Source organism: Salmo trutta, chromosome 31 (genome assembly GCF_901001165.1).
Source record: "Salmo trutta chromosome 31, fSalTru1.1, whole genome shotgun sequence".
Classification (NCBI taxonomy): Eukaryota; Metazoa; Chordata; class Actinopteri; order Salmoniformes; family Salmonidae; genus Salmo; species Salmo trutta.
Window position 1 is genome coordinate 3737644 of NC_042987.1, and position 20312 is coordinate 3757955.

The following is a 20312-nucleotide window of genomic DNA, read 5'->3' on the forward strand; positions in this document are numbered from 1 at the left end:
TGTCTAAGGTGGTGTCATGCTGTCTCAACCTTGAGGCACACTTGCAGTCAACTACTGTTGCAAAACAGTTGGCACATGTCCTCCTGAAATCCCTGTGTGAGCGTTTCATATGCATACTGAATCCTCTGGCAGCCAACTTCCATCCAACCCCTGCAGCAGCTTGCTTGATGGACCCAAGTTTGTCTGGCACTTCGCTCAACAGATATGGAACCACTGATGAGAGAAGCAGAGACTTTTGCACTTTAGTTAATCAGAGTACAGCTGTGGAGCAACAGGACCCCAGGAAGATGCCAGCATGATGAATCCAGCAAGCGTCTTGGCCACAGTGCTTCAGGAATGTATCTTCCTATCGAGAATTGTGTCAGGGGTCACTGTCCAGCTGGAGGGTCAACCTGGCAGGGCATTATCAAATCAAATCAAATGTTATTGGTCACACGTGTTTAGCAGATGTTATTGCGGGTGTAGCGAAATGCTTGTGCACTAATATGTAACAATTCAAAACAATACACACAAATCTAAGGAATTAAGAAATATATAACTAATAATGTAAGAAAGAACACAAAAAAAACAAAGTACTGCAAAGTGGCTTAGCAGCTAGAAGCAGAGCCAACTTACGGGTGCACTATGCAGAAATCACTCCACCATTTTCTGGTTGCTAAAATTAGAATAGTTAGCCTAATTTCAGTTTATGTGACAAAACAAGCATGTATAGTATAGAGCCCTCAAACTCAACTCTGGATCTCAAAGCCAGTATCACTGCTTTTTTTCATTGTTCCCCTCTAATTAGGGACTGATTTAGACCTGGGACAACAGGTGTGTGCAATTAATTATCAGGAAGAACAGAAAACCAGCAGGCTCCGGACCTCGTAGGGTAAGAGTTGAGTACCCCTCATTGTACCATCTAACCCGCTGTGAAATATATTTTCTATAACCAAAAAGGTTGTATTTTCAGCTGTTTGAAGCTGGTGTACAAAACCGAAAGTAAAAGACGCAAAACAAAACTTAACAATGGGAAGCATAGAAATAGCGCACATAGAACAGATCTACTGCTTCTTAAACTTGCTTTTATTGAGAACTACATATCTATAACTAAAATTTTGGGTCGCCCAAAAAGTTACATATTGCAGCTTTAAGTGCCCAGTGTGAGCTGTGGAAATACCTGGAAGAAGGAAAAGGGGGCATGTTTACAGTCACCTCTCCAATTCTGTCAGGCAGTGATGGATTTTTATCTAAAGCTGTGCCCTGTGGCACTAGATCTGGTTTGTGCTCCTGAATCCCAAGTGTTCGTGGAGACAGTATTCTGTCTGTGGACAACTGTCATCAGACTTGAGAAACTGAACAACCACTTCTCTGGAACGCAGTCTTCTTAAAGATACACCAGAGAATCTTGTTTGGTTGAACAGAAACACACACACACACACACAAGCTGGCTGGCTGTGAACTGGGATTGGTAATAATCTGAGAGATTTAGGGAGTCCCATTGCTTTAGGACTTGGTCAGGTGGTTTAAGCATGTCCCAGTTTAGGTCACCTAGCAGGACAAATTCAGACTTGGTGTAAGGGACCAGGAGAGAGCTTAGGGCAGGTAGGGTACAGGCTGATGCTGATGGAAGATGATAGCACCCAGCAACAGTCAACAAAGAGCTATTTAAAAGTTTAATGCTTAAAACCAGCAAATTAAATTGTTTGGGGACAGACTTGGTGGAGACAACCGAGCACTGAAGGTGATCCTTGGTAAAGATTGCCACTCCCCCACCTTTGGAAGATCTGTCTTGCTGAAAAAGGTTATAACCAGAAAGGTTAACATCAGTATTCAAAACACTCTTCCTTAGCCACGTCTCAGTAATAACCAACACATCTGGATTGGAGCTTTGAACCTACACTTTCAATTGATCCATTTTAGGTAATAAGCTTCTAGTGTTAACGTGCAGAAAACCCAGGCTTTTACGAGAGCAGAAATCAGTGAAACAGATATCAGAGCACAAATCTGAATTCGGGCTAGCAATAGTAGATGTCAAGTGTGTGTGGTCCCGTGTGTCTCAGTTGGTAGAGCATGGTGTTTGCAACGCCAGGGTTGTGGGTTCGATTCCCACGGGGGACCAGTACGGAGAAGAACAAAAAATGTATGAAATGTATGCATTCACTACTGTAAGTCACTCTGGATAAGAGCGTCTGCTAAATGACTAAAATGTAGATGGGCCAGGGTGTACGTGCACATTTCCAGATATCATCAACAGTAATACAATCAAGGCACGGCATAGGACAGGGAGAGCTCTGCAGTGTTGATTTATGACATTTGAATGTGCATTAGATGGCAACACATAACAAGGCTCCTACCCTCCCACGCATAGGCTACTTTCTCTCCCTAACACTAAAACATCAATGAAAACTAAATAGAAATGTTTTTATCAAACTGAATCTAAATAAAAACAAGTAAATCAAATCTGAAAATTAACTGAAACTAACTAAAACGAATATAAATAAAAGCAAATGAAATCACAAAACTATAATAACCTGGGTAGAGATCCTGCTGAGTCTCCCTCAAAAACGAAGCATATTTGGTTAGCAGAGACCCGGCCTACACTGTAGTTTCCAACCCATTGTAGCTGAGACAGGTAGAAAAGTTCTCTCTACAAGTCCATATGTATCCCATGTAGTCTATTACAGTGTATTGCACTGTATGGAGAGAGTGGAGTTCGAAGTGTTGCTGGATATGTATGACTCAGTCCCCTCCAAACTACACATATTTGGTTAGTAGAGACCTACTTAGTATTTTTCACTCCACTTTAGCTGAGGTAGAAAAGTTCCCTCTACAGCCCTATTATTAGCATTCTATTAACAATCCGGTGACAAAATGGTATTTTTTCATTATTGGTCTTTATTTTCATAAATTACTTATTGCCTTTTCTTGTTGGTACAATACAAGTGGCCATTGATAAAAAAAAAGATATACATTTCGAAAGCTTTCGAAAAGACCATCCGAACGTGGCGTCATCATTTGTGCTGCTGGCAGAATACTAGTGCGTCCTTCCTTATACCGCCCACCCTCAATTTGACTGCAGTAATCCCGACAAGTGCATTTCACGTTATTTACTGATATGCAGCAGTATTTGTAGGAGATATGAAGCTGTGTCAGATTGTCGTCTCAAATTTCGTGTACCGGTATGTTCCTTGTCGACCAACGGATTACGACGACCGACCCTTTTCTCAAACCGCGGTTCCGTATTGACTGAGCACTATGTATTCAACTTTCTGAAAAACATTGGGCCTTGGCTATCTGTAGCCTCTTTGCCAACAGCAACAATGTATCATGTTCTAAAAGGACTTGTTCTAACAAAATCCCGATGCTGGGATCCCGATAGTGAAAGGTTATACCAAGACCTATTCGATAAACTGGACACCAACAAGGATGGGAAGGTCGATGTGTCCGAATTGAGAGCGGGCCTAACCGCAATGGGCATATCATTCCGTAAAGGTGCAGCGCAGGTAAAGGTCAATGCGGAGCCATGCGGTTTCCCGACGTGAAGGATATGGGATTGGAACATACAGCATGTGAAGCAAATATACGCAACACAGACCTAGAAATATGCCATTCTCATTCACTTAGCCTATTCGCCCGTTTGTGGGAATTTCTCTGTAAATAAAACAACCTACACGTTATATATACTAAATACTAAACTTTAGCCGACTAACTAGTTTCTCCCTGTCACATCCTGGAGCGATAAAGCAGTAGTAACAGTGTTAGTATCAGAGCAGGGCTGGTTTAAAGGGGCAATCTGCGATTCTAACAACAAAGCAGACACCCCACCACTGTTTCAGCTGAGGGATGAGACTGGATAAATGTTATATAAAAAAGGGGGGAGGGGGACCAGATCTGTCTCCATCCATATGTTAGTACAACATTTGAGTTATTGGCCCGGTTTTGACGAAACTTGGGTGAATGATGTGTCTTGCCATTGAGATGTGACATTTACAAAATAACACTGATTGGCCCAATGGGGGCGCTGCATCATTCTTGGAGGACGACAAGTTTACTGTTGCCTTGTTTTAACCATGTTTTGAGGCCATACAGTATTTGTTTACAATGAAATAACTAAAGTAAATCAAGCTTATGTTTTTGGTTCTGATGGGGTTAGACAGTTGAATCTAATGAGGCTTTTATAAGTCATATTCTTCAAGAATCAATGAGTATGTATCATGAATTTAAAAGATAAAAAAATGTATGTAGCAATTACAGATTGTCCTACAGGACACAGGTTTCATCATCAATATGACATCTACATTATGACATCTACAAATGACTCATCCCCAGTATCAGGGAATGAAAACAGATATTGGTTTGTGTTGCTACTAGCACCACTAGAGTGGAAGATACCTGTCCCATTGACTTGGCCATCTCCAGTCATTATGCAATATTCATTACCATTCAATATTCATTAATGTGCACAACATGCTCTCATAGGTACACAGTAACGCTATAACATTAGCCTACCATTTAATGATAGCATTGAAAAACTATACTGTTCCTGTGTGAGTCGGTATGCAACTGCTTGAATTAGTGAGGCAGCCTATGTGACGCCTATGAGTCGTAGTCGTGTGTGAGTAACCTTGCCAATGTACAAAGTTCTGCTTCAATGATTCAACTTCCAACGGTGAGGCAAATAAACTCATCCTCTCATTTGTGTTTGTGCAGAAAATTGTATCGTCTGGTGACAAAAACAAAGATGGAGGGCTTGACTTCAATGAGTTCAACAAATATCTGAAAGAACACGAGAAGAAACTGCGCCTGACGTTCAAGAGCTTGGACAAAAACAACGATGGTAGGTTACCATATCATATCCTTCTCCACAAAGCACTGGTGATTTTTTTTTTGGGGGGGGGGGATCACTGGTGACACAAAGTTTAGGGAAGTACAGTACTTGATGAGCAGCGAGATCACTACAGATAGACTTCAGTACTTGACATTTGTCCAGGACCCTAGGATGACGGGAGATGCGTTCAATACCGTCCACTAGGGGCAACGTGAGCACGTATTACCGTCTGGCTCCCAGTTTGCTAGGGCGTGGTGGATGGGAATACAGGAAGGGTCACGGCTTCGATCCCAGCTTGGCACTCAGTTTTAACCTTATCCCAAACCTTAACCAGTCGGAATTAATGCCTAAACTTAATCCTCCAGTTTTTTTATGATTAACTGTCAATTTGTTCTGTTTTAACAACCTTCACCTTTTACCTACTTTCACTTCACCCATAGATGTTTATCCCTCCCTGGACAATTGTTGAATACTGAAGTGAGACTGTGAGATCTTGTTGTGATGAGACCTGTCTCTGTCCGAATGACTGCACATGATTCTCATAACAATGTAATATCACTGTTACAACAACAAGGCATGATAGAACATGCATTATACTTAGGAACATATACTTATGAACTAGAGAATGTACTTAAACAAAACCTTGAAATGTTTCTATCATTTCCTCCAGGGCACATCGATGCCTCTGAGATCAAGCAGTCCCTTGAAGAGCTGGGCATGGACATAACCAAGGAAGAGGCCCAGACCATCCTTCAAAGGTTTGTCCTCATAAGCTAAGTGTCCCTTCATTAACCATGTAATTTCTTACAAACTATAAGCATTTTAGTCCATTCAACTAATCACCAAACCCTTGATTAGTTAATTTAGTGGTGGGCTGGAACAAAAATTGTCAAGTTGGCTAAAGCAGAAGTAGAATGGTAACCAGGCTAGTACTGTTACTACCTGCTCTGTGACCTCATATCCTGTCTGTGCAGCATGGACATCGATGGCACCATGATGGTGGACTGGAACGAGTGGAGGGATCACTTCCTGTTCAATCCTGCCCATAACCTGAACGAGATCATACGCTACTGGAAACACTCCTCGGTGAGTGGGTTACCCAGTCTGGAGTCCAGATTCACACCTGCACCCACACACCTCTTGAAAAACAAGATATGTACAAGCAGTATTGTGGAGAAACTCCTATCCTATTGACTTTCTTTGGACAAAATGTTCATCTCCAGTGGATTGTTTATCTCCAGTGGATCATCTTACAAATTCTGTTTCTAGGAAATAGCGAGTCCCTTTTCTAACTTTTTGCTGAGACACTACATGCTAGGCTGGTGTTGCTGCAACTTCTCAAGCCACAACTGGTGAGATAGCAGGTCTGGATAAGAAGTTCCTCTCTCAGCAGTGTGTGAGAATAGGCCTGTTGGTAGGGTAGGTGGTAGTGTGTGTTTGTCTACAGAAAGTTTTGTTGACCACATGTGTTACTTACAATAGCATGCAGTTTATCTTACAGACCTGACTGATAAAGTTGCAGCAGTATAAAAGGCTGCAGTGCATGGGGGCTATTGATCACCACCGCACAAGTTTTCAAATATTTTTCCTGATGTATGCTTGAGTGCAAAATGCTATGAAAAACGTTCAAAACTCTTGGTGGCGGTTGACGGGTATAAGGACAATATAACCTAATTCTTCTTTCGCTCACTAGGTGCTAGACATAGGCGAGAGCATTGCCATCCCTGATGAGTTCACAGAGGAGGAGAAGACCTCGGGTGGCTGGTGGAAACAGCTGGCTGCCGGGGCGATGGCTGGGGCAGTCTCTCGCACAGGCACCGCCCCCCTGGACAGGGTGAAAGTCTTCATGCAGGTTGAGTACTGGAAGGGTCGTTACTAAAGAGGATGGGAATATAATGCTTTATAACTACAAGTATGATTTAACCACAACCCTTATTCCTAACCTCATACCTAGTGAAAGAAACTACAGTATATGAATGCAAACATTTTGTCGAAATGGTGTGTTCTCCAACCCCTGTGGTTGTGTTTCAGGTCCACTCCTCCAAGTCCGACCGGATCACCCTGCTGGGAGGATTCAAGCAGATGATTAAGGAAGGGGGTGTGGCCTCATTATGGCGAGGGAACGGGGTCAACGTGTTAAAGATAGCCCCTGAGACCGCTATCAAATTCATGGCCTACGAACAGGTTGGACACCGTTTCTTCTGTTTAGTTGTCACATTTGATGGACGGAGGGGGACAAGCAGGGGGAGAGAGAGACCTATAGAGGAAGTTATAGCGAGATATTTAAAACAGGAAGTAAATAATACAATGATAGCGGGAATAGGAAATGTATCAGAGAGGGGAAGACAGACATGGAAAATGAACACCTACAGTAGAATGCTGTTCATTGACTACAGCGCAGCGTTCAACAGCATAGTGCCTTCCAAGCTCATCACTAAACTATGGACCCTCAAGAGTAGGTTAAAGTACTTTCATTTGGCACTCTGAAATTCAAGTACTGGTATACCTTGAAAATCAGACATTTTCTCAAGTTGGCATTTGAAAGTACTTGAATTAAAATGAGGGGAGAACAGATAATGATCAAATATGTTTATAAAAATATTAGAAAAATGTATTGGTTTTGCAAACTATTTTCCAGGCAGACTACCAAGTTTTATTTCCTCTCGTGTTTCGCGCTGTGGTTGCCAGGCGAGCTCGCTCATTCCACCCACACTGCCACTCAGCCCGGCAGGTACAGAACTGACTGATTAGGCCAAGCGTCACATGGATAGCTAAAATTCCCAGGGTGCCCGCTATATTCCACTTTATCAAGCGGCAGCTGTGCTTCTGCTGTTCTGGTGGCCGTTCACGTGCCGTTTTCCTCATACAGCCCTCCCGCCCTTCTCCAGTAGGCATGTCCCAAAACTCTGCTCATCACTACTCAAATTTCAAAATCATCAGTACTGACTTACCACTCATGTATGTAGTAAATAAGTAGTGAATTATTGAGTAGAACTTGTAAGGTAGTGATGAATATTATGTTTCTTTTCTTTTCATGAGGTTGTGGTGCTATACTGCCATCTGATGGTGACTAGAAACAATTGCATAATATGAACTATTAGAAATTGATGTTCCTTGAAAATAAATATTAGTGCTTGAAAAAGTACTTGAAAGTCCTTGAATTTGACTGTCTGTATGAACCCTGGACCCTGGGATTAAACACCTCCGTCTGCAACTGGGTCCTGGACTTCCTGACGTGCCGGCCCCGGTGGTGAGGGTAGGCAACAACATGTCCACCGCACTGACCCTTAACACGAGGCCCCTCAGGGGTGTGTGCTTAGTCCCCTCCTGTACTCCCTGTTCGCGCACGATTCCAACACCACAATTATGTTTGCAGACGACACGAAGGTGGTAGGCCTGATCATCGACAAGACAGCTTACAGGGAGGTCAGAGACCTGTCAGAAAGACAAAAGAGCTGATCGTGGACTACAGGAAACGGAGGGCCGAGCACGCCCCCATCCACATCGACGGGGCTGTAATGGGGCAGGTCTGGAGCTTCAAGTTCCTTGGTGTCCACATCGTTAAGGAAGTATCATGGTCCACACACACACACACACACACTCCAACACAGTCATGAAGAGGACACAACAATGCCTCTTCCTCCTCAGGAGGCTGAAAATATTCGTCATGGGCCCTCAGATCCTCAAAAAGTTCTACAGCTGCACCATCGAGTGCATCTTGACTGGTATGGCAACTGCTTGGCCTCCAACCTCAAGGCACTACAGAGGGTAGTGCGTACAGCCCAGTACATCACTGGGGCCAGGCTCACTGCCATCCAGGACCTCTATACCAGGCGGTGTCAGAGGAAGACCCTTAAAATGTTCAAAGACTCCAGCCACCAAGTCATAGACTGTTTTCTCTGCTACCTCACGGCAAGCTGTACTGATGCACCAAGTCTGGAACCAACAGGACCCTGAACAGCTTCTACACCCAAGCCATAAGACTGCTAAATAGTTAACCAATAGCTACCCGGACTATCCACATTCATCCTTTTTGCACTAACTATTTTGACTCATCACATACACTGCTGTTACTGTTCATTATTTATCCTGTTGCCTAGTCACTTTATCCCTACATGTATGTACATATCTACCTCTACCTTTCACTGCTAGTCTACGGCTGTTATTTACACAGAGAGAGAGAGAGAGAGGGGTTCTAATAGTATCTCTGTGTTATCCTCATGGTGTTTTTCAACTCTCTCCCCCATCAGTATAAGAAGCTGCTGACACCAGAGGGAGGGAAGGTCCAGACCCACCAGAGGTTCATGGCTGGCTCTCTGGCAGGAGCCACCGCCCAGTCATCCATCTACCCCATGGAGGTGAGAGGACAACCCACTGTTACCGAGGGTCTCCGCCACTGTCAGATCCCTGTTATTCATTTGATCAAGTAGCATTCCCATAATACAGCAACATTAATCAGTCAACTGCATTCATGTTATCAGGTAGTATTCAATTCATTTAACATAGGAAACATTTCATCTCAGGAAGAAATATGTCCCTGAAAATATATTTCTCAGGTACATTTTGAACCTAAAAGTTTAAACTAAAACGTTAGTGTAACTGAACATACAAACATTTCATGGGAACGTTGCAGGAACATTTCTGTGTATCAGTTGTCAGGACGTCACCTGATGGTCCCAAAGAATCGTCGTTTTTGTTCATTAAATATCACACCTTGTTACTTTTGTTGAGCCCATCAAGGCCCTGATTGGCAAACCACTGATCTTTGTTTTTGGCAAGGTTAAGGCATACTGTATTTGACACACTTTGACATGATTACATTGTGCATTTTCATTTATACAGTCATTATTATTCAGTGTGCAAAGCTGTCATCAAGGCAAAGGGTGGCTATTTGAAGAATCTCAAATATAAAATATACTTTGATTTGTTTAACACTTTGTTTGGTTACTACATGATGTGTTATTTCATAGTTGTGATGTCTTCACTATTATTAGAAAATAGTACAAATAAAGAAAAACCCTTGAATGAGTAGGTGTTCTAAAACTTTTGACCGGTAGTGTATGTTAATGTAATTATTTGGCAAACACCCTTAACTGATCTAATTAAAATCAGTTTCTCATTGAAAGATTGCAATCTGTAGGATCAGCACAAATTATGACAGCATTTCCACTACCTCTCATAAACTATCAGTACTTATTAATTCTATATAGCTGAGCATCATCTCTCCATTGTCGTCTTTCTCCTTTTAGGTAATGAAGACCAGACTGACTCTGGGGAAAACTGGCCAGTATAATGGAATGTTTGACTGTGCCAAGAAGATTCTGAGGAAAGAGGGCATCAAAGCCTTCTATAAAGGCTACACTCCCAACATGATAGGCATCATTCCCTATGCTGGCATCGACCTAGCTGTTTACGAGGTCTGCAGGCTGACGATTTCTATCAGAGTCAATGCTGTTTCTCATTCCACATTATAGTACTGCAGTGATTTACGGTTCACTGACGTGCATTGCCGAAAACAGAGAATTCCATAATCTTGGACGTTTTTCAGGACTCAAGATTACAGTCCAGTGAATCCAGTAAATTGCGTTCATCGAACGTTGTGTTATACTAAATGACAGAAGGCTTACCACATTAATGTGACCAATGTCTGAACACAGATTCTCTTTGGCACCAGTCACACCCCCTAAATGATGATACTTCCCTTGTCCCTTACCCCACCCTCTCTTTGTGTACCCTAGAGCCTGAAGAATGCATGGTTGTCCCGCTATGCCAAAGACACAGCCAACCCTGGCATCTTGGTGCTGTTGGGTTGTGGCACCATCTCCAGCACCTGTGGCCAGCTGGCCAGCTACCCCCTCGCCCTGCTTCGCACACGCATGCAGGCACAAGGTAATAAATACATCTGCAACTAGATCAGATATTCTTTATTTATTGAAGCTGAAAAACATTCCACATCTTCTCTCCAGCAGCACAGAAAGAAATCTTTGGCGAATGAAACCAGCTGCTACAGATGGTGTATGTCCTGATATGTAGGCTGTGTAACCTTTTTCTGTCCTGATATGTAGGCTGTGTAACCTTTTTCTGTCCTGATATGTAGGCTGTGTAACCTTTTTCTGTCCTGATATGTAGGCTGTGTAACCTTTTTCTGTCCTGATATGTAGGCTGTGTAACCTTTTTCTGTCCTGATATGTAGGCTGTGTAACCTTTTTCTGTCCTGATATGAAGGCTGTGTAACCTTTTTCTGTCCTGATATGAAGGCTGTGTAACCTTTTTCTGTCCTGATATGAAGGCTGTGTAACCTTTTTCTGTCCTGATATGTAGGCTGTGTAACCTTTTTCTGTCCTGATATGAAGGCTGTGTAACCTTTTTCTGTCCTGATATGAAGGCTGTGTAACCTTTTTCTGTCCTGATATGAAGGCTGTGTAACCTTTTTCTGTCCTGATATGTAGGCTGTGTAACCTTTTTCTGTCCTGATATGAAGGCTGTGTAACCTTTTTCTGTCCTGATATGAAGGCTGTGTAACCTTTTTCTGTCCTGATATGAAGGCTGTGTAACCTTTTTCTGTCCTGACATGTAGGCTGTGTAACCTTTTTCTGTCCTGATATGTAGGCTGTGTAACCTTTTTCTGTCCTGATATGTAGGCTGTGTAACCTTTTTCTGTCCTGATATGTAGGCTGTGTAACCTTTTTCTTTCCTTCTGCATCCATTTTTTCATTTACTGTCTCTCAGCAACTCTGGAAGCGTCGGACAAGTCCACCATGACTGGACTGATGAAGGGGATCATGGCTAACGAGGGTTTCTTTGGACTGTACCGGGGTATCCTGCCTAACTTCATGAAAGTGATTCCTGCTGTGAGCATCAGCTATGTGGTCTACGAGTACATGAAAACCGGCCTGGGGATCTCCAAATGATGCAGGGACAGTCAGACAGGATGTTAAGTCTTTAGGTCTTTTGGGCAGTTTAGTTGGAACTTAGTGATCCGCACAGACTTTTATGATCTCACGTAGACAACCAAACGTTGCCATCTAGTTATCACTCTGTGTACTGAGCCTTACGAGGAGAACCATGAAATCAAGGTTGGGTCTGAGATAGGCCATAGCAGTAGACTCTCCAAAAATGATGCTCTCCTCTTTAACTCAAGGTGAAATTCCAATATGGTGCAATATACCTGTTAAGAACTGCATTATGGATCTTAAAACATAGAGGGTGAGAGGACAAGGTATTGATGTCTTCAGGTGAACACTGTGGACGAGGTTCAAGAGCTTTGTCAAAAGTTTTTTTGTTCCACTGTAATATTAGACGCTCCATGCGCACTTTTGAGAGAATCCCACACTACTACAGTTTACTATAGAATTCTGTGGTAAATTGTAGTCTGGGTACCAGTCAATTTAGCTAACGTTCCACTAGCTGTACTCATATGAGTCATATGCCAGAGATATATTTAAAGAATGAAGAAAGACCAGTCTCTCTGGCATATGACATGGAGTAGGCTACAAGGAGTGGAATGTTAGCTAAAGAGGCTGGTACCCATCATCAACGATCACTCGGGGTCGAGTATGATTATCCTCCTGGTGAGTCCTGCTTCTGGGTCTTCAGGTGGCTGAAGAGGCCGATCCGGGAGACACATATTTTGATGCGGTATGGGCAAGGGTGAGTGGTGGTTGTGGGTTGGCGTTCTTGATGGGAAGTCTCTCCTTTCGAAGTTGCCGCTTGTCCTCTGCGGCACGGCAGAGATTTTCTTTGTACCATGCCACTTCGTCATGGACAGCTTTTATCCATGTCGACCTGTTGAGGAGTGGAATGTTAGCCAAAAAGGCTGGTACCCAGGCTAAGTAAACTGTAGTATACTGTAGAATACTATACTACACACGGTAATATCCCTCAATCATGTGTAATACTTACTGTAGAATTCTGTATTAAACTAGAATACTATACACACTAGTATCCCTCGATCAGCGGTATTACTTAATATATAATTTGGTAGTATACTGTAGAATACTATACTACACAGTGTGGTATTCCTAATTCATGTGTAGTACTTACTGTAGAATTCTGTAGTGAACTGTAAAATACTATACACTGTATTGATATGATCATATTTCATTTGAATATGCCCAGCCAATTCCCCTCCCCATATTCCAATTTGTGCCACCCGTGAGTGAGAAGCCTACATGCTAAGTATAGACCATATATTGTGTTCCCTACAGGTTATGGAAAATGTGCTCTTTTAGTATTTGTCCAGTAGGTTTCCTCAAGGAGAAAGCCCCCACTTCTATATCAAAGATAATAAAACAAAAGCACTATAGTAAATACTACAGTAATGTCTGAAAAAACACCACAGTAAATACTATAGTTTATATTCTACAATTTTTAAACTATAGTAATATTACAGTATTTATGCTATAATAAATTGTAAATACTATAGTATATTAGTAATATATGCATAAAACACTATAGTAAATAGTACAGTAATGTCCACAGAACACTGCAGTACATACTATAGTTTTTTAACTATAGTAATACTACAGTATTTATAAGTGTGCCTTACCCTCAGTTCAATATCATATTTTTCTATTTTATTTGGTTGGTTCTATTTATTTTTACAGGTTAGTGTCATTTACAACTGCTGTTTCAATGCTATGTTTTCATGTGTTTTAGCAGATGATTTACAAACATGTCTTTTTTTACTTCATGCTTTTCTTGAAAGACAATGCCTACCTTGTTGTTGTTGACTGTTAAGCTGAATCTCAAGCAAAAATATTCATAGTTACAAAAGCTCGCATGCAAATATTGTCTATGAATCCTTACTGGAGCTGAGGGGGGAAGTCTTAAAAAATGCTGCCTCATTTTTTGCTAAGCTTGACTGAAATTCAAGTAGGTTGTGTACACTGTCAATACTGGTTTCCAATTCATAATCACTTCAGGATCCCCCCTACACACACACACACACACGCACGTGTTATGGGTCGAAACAAATGTTTACAGATGGTTGTCCACGTATAAATCAATATTCATAATGGAATATTTTCAACTTTGCAAAGCCAAATCCAAATGTTCAATGCTGTGCGCATGTCACATCTAGAGGTCTCGCAGTGCACGTTTGTGAATGCTTATTCCGCGAATGATTTAATTGAACTGTGTCAATCAACTCTAGATCATCGTCATCCCTGTGCGGACATCCAAAAACCTATCCAATCATTTTACAGTGTATCTTTTTAAAATGATTATTCATAATACAAAAATCAACAACTTACATTTCTACATCAAACATGTCTAACAAAACAAAACACAGGTATTAACAAGAAAATACTAAAACATACAAAAAATATCAATAAAAAAATAAATAACTATTCTAGTGCAATTGTATTCACTCTGAAAAAAATCTCATTATAATGATTCAGGAAGATGTTATTCTTGTTGTTATTCACTAGGGATAATGTCAAGATAATTAAATTCAATCAAAAATATGTGTCATTTGGTATAGAATTCTGGAATTTTTGTTTGTTTATAAAGTATTTGGCAACAAGAATAAAAAAAAATCTCAATCATTTCAATGGTCTTGTTATCATTGCAATAGTAACATGTTATGTCCTTCATGTCAAAAACATGGGTAGTGTTCATAATGGTAAATATGTATTCTGCAAGGATTTCCCAGAATTCTGACACAAATTTACATTCAAAGAACAAGTGAGTCAGATTCTCACCTTTTTCACAGAAAACGCAGATATCATCAATAGCCACATAATTTACATGGATATATCTTATGTAGAATTTTGAAGTGCACTTCCTTAAATTTGTTTGTCTAGAAAAAGCTTGGTTATTGTATACCAATGTCAGGAATAAGCACGTTCCATAAAAATGTTCCTCTAGGTGTAAGTTGGTTCTGTGAATGGAGAATTAGTCTATTACAACAAGATTTCTCAAGTAAGCCCTGAGTTATGGATAAACTTTGTGATCATTACCAAAGCTAAGATGAGTTTTCATTAGTGTAGTTAGACCACTGGGAATGGCTTTGATCACAGAAATAAACTCTCTGAAAGGTATTGGAAACTCATTCAATGTTATAAATTGTTCATATGTAAGAATATTACCCCTGATGTCAAAAACATCAAGAACAAAGTCAATATTCCTCTCATGCCAGCTGGGGTAGAACAATTACTTATTCCTTACAGAGCTTTACGTGGGGAAAAATTGTGCAGGAAACATATTTTCCAGGCCATTAAAGCTTGTTGGTGAAACCTAGCCAATTTAGTGGGTAATCATTCAGGAATATAATTACATTTCAGTGAAAATGTAACTTATTAAACACATTATTTGGAATGAAATACCATTTTGAATCTGTACTATATATCATATTTTCAACCAGTTGATCTTGAACATGTTATGTCAACAAAATCTAACACTTCCAGACCTCCTTCAGCTCTTTTATTAGAGAGGACTGACTTTTTTAGTTTGTGAGACTTATTTTTCCAGATGAAGTCAAGAAAGGTCTTATTGATCTCTTTACAACTAGAGGGACTTACAAATAAAGATAATCAGGGGTACACAAAGCGAGACAGTCCCTCTGCCTTGGACAAAAGTACTCTCCCAAGTATAGAAAGATCCCTTTGTAGCCAATTATTAAATATATTGTTTGTTTTCTTAATTTTAGGAGAGAAATTCATATGTTGTCTGACTAAGTGACTTTTTTTGACAGATGTATTCCTAAATGTTTAACACAGTCCTTTACAGGAATGTTTTCTATTTCTTTATCATCAGAGTTATATAAACATAAGATTTCACATTCAGAAACATTTCGTTTTTTTCCTGATGCAATAGAGAATGCAGTGATAGCATTAAGGGCATCCTGGTCTTTGTTTCTTAAAAAAAAGAGTAGTATCATCAGCCAGTTGGGAAATGTTGATTTATTTGTTAAAAATTGTTAAACCATACAGATTTGTATTATTCAGAATATCTAGAGACAGAAGTTCCACAACCAAAATGAATAGAAATGGCGAAATTGGGCATCCCTGTCGTACACTTCTGTTGATACTGAATCTTTCGGATGTATCAAGGTTTAGTAACACATAACTATTTATATATTATATTTGTAAAACATACGAATGATTTTGATAAAATTTTCACCGAAGCCAAAAAGTTTACCGATTGAAGCAAATGTATGTTGATGTCGTAATCGATCGAACGCGATGAACTAACAAATGTTTTTGAAATTAAACAAAATATAGATTTAAACAGTGCCACAAAAACGTTTCTTCGTAGATAACTGTTCGCTATAGAGCTCAGCTGACTACTGAATATGGTAAATTGTTGTTTATCATGTTTACTGAGCTTTCAAGAATGTACTGTATTTGTAATCTGTCTCTCGCTATTTGTATAGGAGAAACCCTGGGTGAAAGAATTGAAATGGGTACTAGAGGATTTGAAGGATGACCCTAGGAAAGATGTCTATCGACCAAGCAGCAGGACCAAAGTTAAGAAAATTGTAAGACCTTTCTAAATGCGCCATCAACCATAACATGGAGGAAATTAACTATACATTTAACACATAAGGATAGTCACTTCACCCCTACCTATATGTACAAATTACCTCGACTAACCTGTACTCGTTACCGGTACCCCCTGTATATAGCCTCGTTAGTGTTATTTTATTGTGTTACCTTTTATTATTTCTTACTTTAGTTCATTTGGTAAATATTTTCTTAACTCTTCTGGTACTGCACTGTCGTAAAGGGCTTGTAAGCATTTCACGGTAAGTGCTACATTTGTTGTATTCGGCGCATGTGACAAATAGAGTTTGATTTGATTTGAAGTAGCTAATGAGATCAATTTAGGTCTACATTATTGGTGATTCTGGAGAAGATGATGTATTAAGCACACGTTATTCTTCCAGAATCCTTATAGTTGATACGCATTCTCTAACTGAAGACATGTCTTCTTACAGTACATAACTGCTGATAATCAAGAGTATGTGAAGGTTAAGAAGAGGACCAAACAAAAGTCAGAGAAGGTATCTAGCTACATCTTTTACATGCTGATGATGCCATCCACAGTTTATTCTTTTATACAACACTTCCATACAATCAATAGATTAACAATGCCTTGTGCTATTTTGTGAATGAAATGTATGCGTCTCAGTTAATGTATTAGGCTTCTAAGATCTAAGCTCAAAACACAACTTTGATAGAATAATCAAAAGAAAGTCCTAACATATAACTGGTATGCCTTGTCTACATTTTCTCTGCCCCTCAGTCCTATTCCCACTCCTCCAGAAGCAGGGCAGTGATGACCCCAGTTGTCCCTATAGCTCTGGGGGAGCTGGAGTCCCCTGGGACCAGTGATGATGAGGAGGCCACAGACCGGAAGGAGAGGGTCTCCAGTGCCAGGGAACGCCATGAGCAAGCCAGAGCCATGATGGACACATTCACTGAAAAGTTCCACTCTGTCGCAGAGGATCTTGAAGAGATGAAGGTATGGGTCAGAGAAGGGACCAGTGGTCTCCAAACCTAGACCTTTGTTCCAACCCAGCACTAACTGATTCTACTGATCATCAAGACCTTCATTAGCTGAACCAGGTTGGTTAGTGCTGGGCTTCAAACAAAACCTTGTACACCTTATGGTTCTCCAGGACCAGGGTTGGCGGCCACTTAGAACTCTCCACCATAGGGTTGTTGATCGCTAGTTTGTCAGCATAGATATGTGTGAAAACCCTGCGCCTCTGAAGATATAATATGTTTATATCAGAATCCTACATGAGCTGCCACAACTGTGATGTGCTACTTTCCCCCTTGACTGCACCTAGATTCCCAGGAAGAGCTCCACTCGACTGCGTTCATCATGCTCCCAGTCTGCCAATGAGGATGGATCCCCCCTGGCCTCTACACAATCAGATAAGGCCCTGAGGCGAGACTGGTCGCGACATATGATTACAGCTGGAGAGGCCGGTGGTGACATCATTCGAACATCTTCATCAGCGTCATTATTATCTTTGCCAACCATTTATGAGGTCGTCAAGGGGAGCAGTGAGTCCAAACCTGATGTATCCGGAGATGATGTCAAAAAGAGCAAGAAGTCCAAATGTAAAGTCAGGCAAGGCTTTCGCAATTTCACCAAGGCTCTGACTGGACTGTTGGTTAGTACATTTCATTTATTTCTCTGTGTCTGGTATGAGACCTTAACTGTGCGTGTAATTGGTATTGTTAGAAGAAATAACCACACAAGGTTTCCATCAGTGCTATGCTTCTGCTGGTCTACAGTATTCTCCAAAACACGTTACAATACCGTGGTCTATTGAGTCATTGTAAGTTCCTTATTTATATGAAATAATTAATGACTTCATGTCTCTTTTACTTTTCATGAAACTCCCAAAGCATACAAAAGATGACCATACTGGAGATGGACGGATTGCGCGAAGTGTGACCCCATCCAATGACACACTCAACATGGTTCCTCCACATCCACTCACTAACTGGCATTTGTGAGCTACATTCAGACAAAAAGGCAACCGCATTTGTATGGATAATATTTAGCAGAGGATATGTTTCTCTTATAAAAAGGATACAAATGAATAATACAACTGTTCTGTTGGGAGTAGCGGTGTGTGGGTGGAATCACTGGGGAAGCCCGAAAAAAAGACATATTACAACCTATGTGTTGTGATAATTGCGTTGTTTGCTCTATAAATCCTGTTCATATGCATTGCGACCGTGATATACAGCTCTGTAAAGAAATTAAGAGACCACTGCAAAATGATCAGTTTCTCTGGTTTAACTATTTATATGTATGTGTTTGGGTAAAATGTACATTTTTGTTTTATTCTATAAACTACTGACAACATTTCTCCCAAATTCCAAATAAAAATATTGTCATTTAGAGCATTTATTTGCAGAAAATGACAACTGGTCAAAATAACTAAAAAGATGCAGTGTTGTCAGACCTCGAATAATGCAAAGAAAATAAGTTCATATTCATTTTTAAACAAAACAATACTAGTGTTTTAACTTCGGAAGAGTTCAGAAATCAATATTTGGTGGAATAACCCTGATTTTCAATCACAGCTTTCATGAGTCTTGACATGCTCTCCTCCAGTCTTTCACACTGATGTTGGGTGACTTCATGCCACACCTGGCGCAAAAATTCAAGCAGCTCGGCTTTGTTTGATGGCTTGTGACCGTCCATCTTCCTCTTGATCACATTCCAGAGGTTTTCAATGGGGTTCAGGTCTGGAGATTGAGCTGGCCATGACAGGGTCTTGATCTGGTGGTCCTCCATCCACACCTTGATTGACCTGGCTGTGTGGCATGGAGCATTGCCTTGCTGAAGAGCATTGGAGCATTGCCTTGCTGAAGCACCCCCAGATCATCGCCGATCCTCCACCAAATTTCACAGTGGGTGCGAGACCTAGAGAGGCCTACAAGCCACAGTGGGTGCGAGACCTAGAGAGGCCTACAAGCCACAGTGTCTCGCACCCACTGTGAAATTTGGTGGAGGATCGGCGATGATCTGGGGGGTCCTTCAGCAAGGCTGGAATCGGGCAGATTTGTCTTTGTGAAGGATGCATGAATCAAGCCACGTACAAGGTTGTCCTGGAAGAAAACTTGCTTCCTTCTGCTCTGACAATGTTCCCCAACTCTGAGGATTTTTTTTCTCCAGCCGTAGAGCACTAATCATTTTCAGAACACTAAACCACTATTGATTTAGAACCACAGAGAGTTACTGCAAGTCGCAATGAAAACAGGAGCTGCCTCCACTATTCCAGCACCATTTCAACATCATCAAATCACCTATGCTTAGTCTGATACAGTGACAACTTAAAGATAGATAAAAACGATTTAGTCCAAACGTAAGCTAAATATGATGTGGCTGTCCATGGTTCTGATTTTTGTGTGCAAGTAGAAAAAACATGTTTACCCACCATCTTATAGAGAAACACCAATGCCATCCTCCTCTCTTGCATGCTGACAAATGTGTCTATCACTCCGTCATACATATCAGGCTTTTACTTTTTTCCCCCTAGGCTACCTGGCTAAAATGCATGCTTGCGAGCCTAACTTCCTTTCATGGGCAACGTTAGCTAGTTAACATTAGCCTTCTAACATATATCTACATATTGAACTCTCAGGCCAGGGGCACAATGTATGAATTAATGTTTGGATCAGGATCACTGTTATAATCATTGGCCAATACGGAGAATTAAGTAAAACCACAAGTCCAAATTCCTATCTCACATCCATTGCTAATTTAGGAAAGGGGCAATTTTAGCTGGCTGGCTAGCAACCGGAGGACAACAACACAACAAGATGCAACACTTCAAGTTGTTTCTGTTAATAACGTATGCTCTCAATGCGATTTGATAGGAGTGACGCCAATTCCAAACTGGCTTCCCTCGTAGAACAGCTAAGCGCATTGTTAAATACTTTTTAGCCCTTCCGCGTCACTTTACTCACAGAAAATATCTGCTAAATATAGAATCACATGGTTTATCCGTCTCTCTGTAACCGCCCAT

At 40.9% G+C, this 20312-nt stretch overlaps 2 protein-coding genes and 1 non-coding gene across 4 annotated transcripts; all 3 read left to right on the plus strand.

The window, feature by feature from the left end:
• Positions 1–2993: 2993 nt before the first annotated feature.
• On the plus strand, positions 2994–14358 carry LOC115169361 (calcium-binding mitochondrial carrier protein SCaMC-1). 2 transcript variants are annotated; one of them, XM_029724906.1, is made up of 10 exons: positions 2994–3485; positions 4693–4819; positions 5481–5568; positions 5785–5896; positions 6504–6662; positions 6842–6994; positions 9061–9168; positions 10060–10227; positions 10549–10699; positions 11540–14358. In XM_029724906.1, the coding sequence occupies exons 1-10, from the start codon at positions 3303–3305 to the stop codon at positions 11719–11721; spliced, it is 1431 nt and encodes a 476-aa protein (XP_029580766.1). In that variant the 5' UTR covers positions 2994–3302; the 3' UTR covers positions 11722–14358. The 2 variants fall into 2 exon arrangements, with proteins under 2 accessions (XP_029580766.1, XP_029580767.1); XM_029724907.1 differs by lacking the exon at positions 2994–3485 and adding an exon at positions 4512–4643 and having other exon boundaries at positions 4685–4819.
• LOC115170285 (U7 small nuclear RNA) lies at positions 13026–13078 on the plus strand. The gene has a single exon (XR_003871030.1). It is a non-coding gene; the product is annotated as a U7 small nuclear RNA (small nuclear RNA).
• Positions 14359–15987: 1629 nt separating the features above from the next.
• LOC115169362 (uncharacterized) lies at positions 15988–18505 on the plus strand. The gene is made up of 6 exons (XM_029724908.1): positions 15988–16109; positions 16188–16292; positions 16752–16817; positions 17060–17278; positions 17610–17939; positions 18178–18505. Exons 1-6 carry the CDS (start codon positions 16107–16109, stop codon positions 18286–18288), a joined length of 834 nt encoding a protein of 277 aa, XP_029580768.1. The 5' UTR covers positions 15988–16106; the 3' UTR covers positions 18289–18505.
• Positions 18506–20312: the final 1807 nt, after the last annotated feature.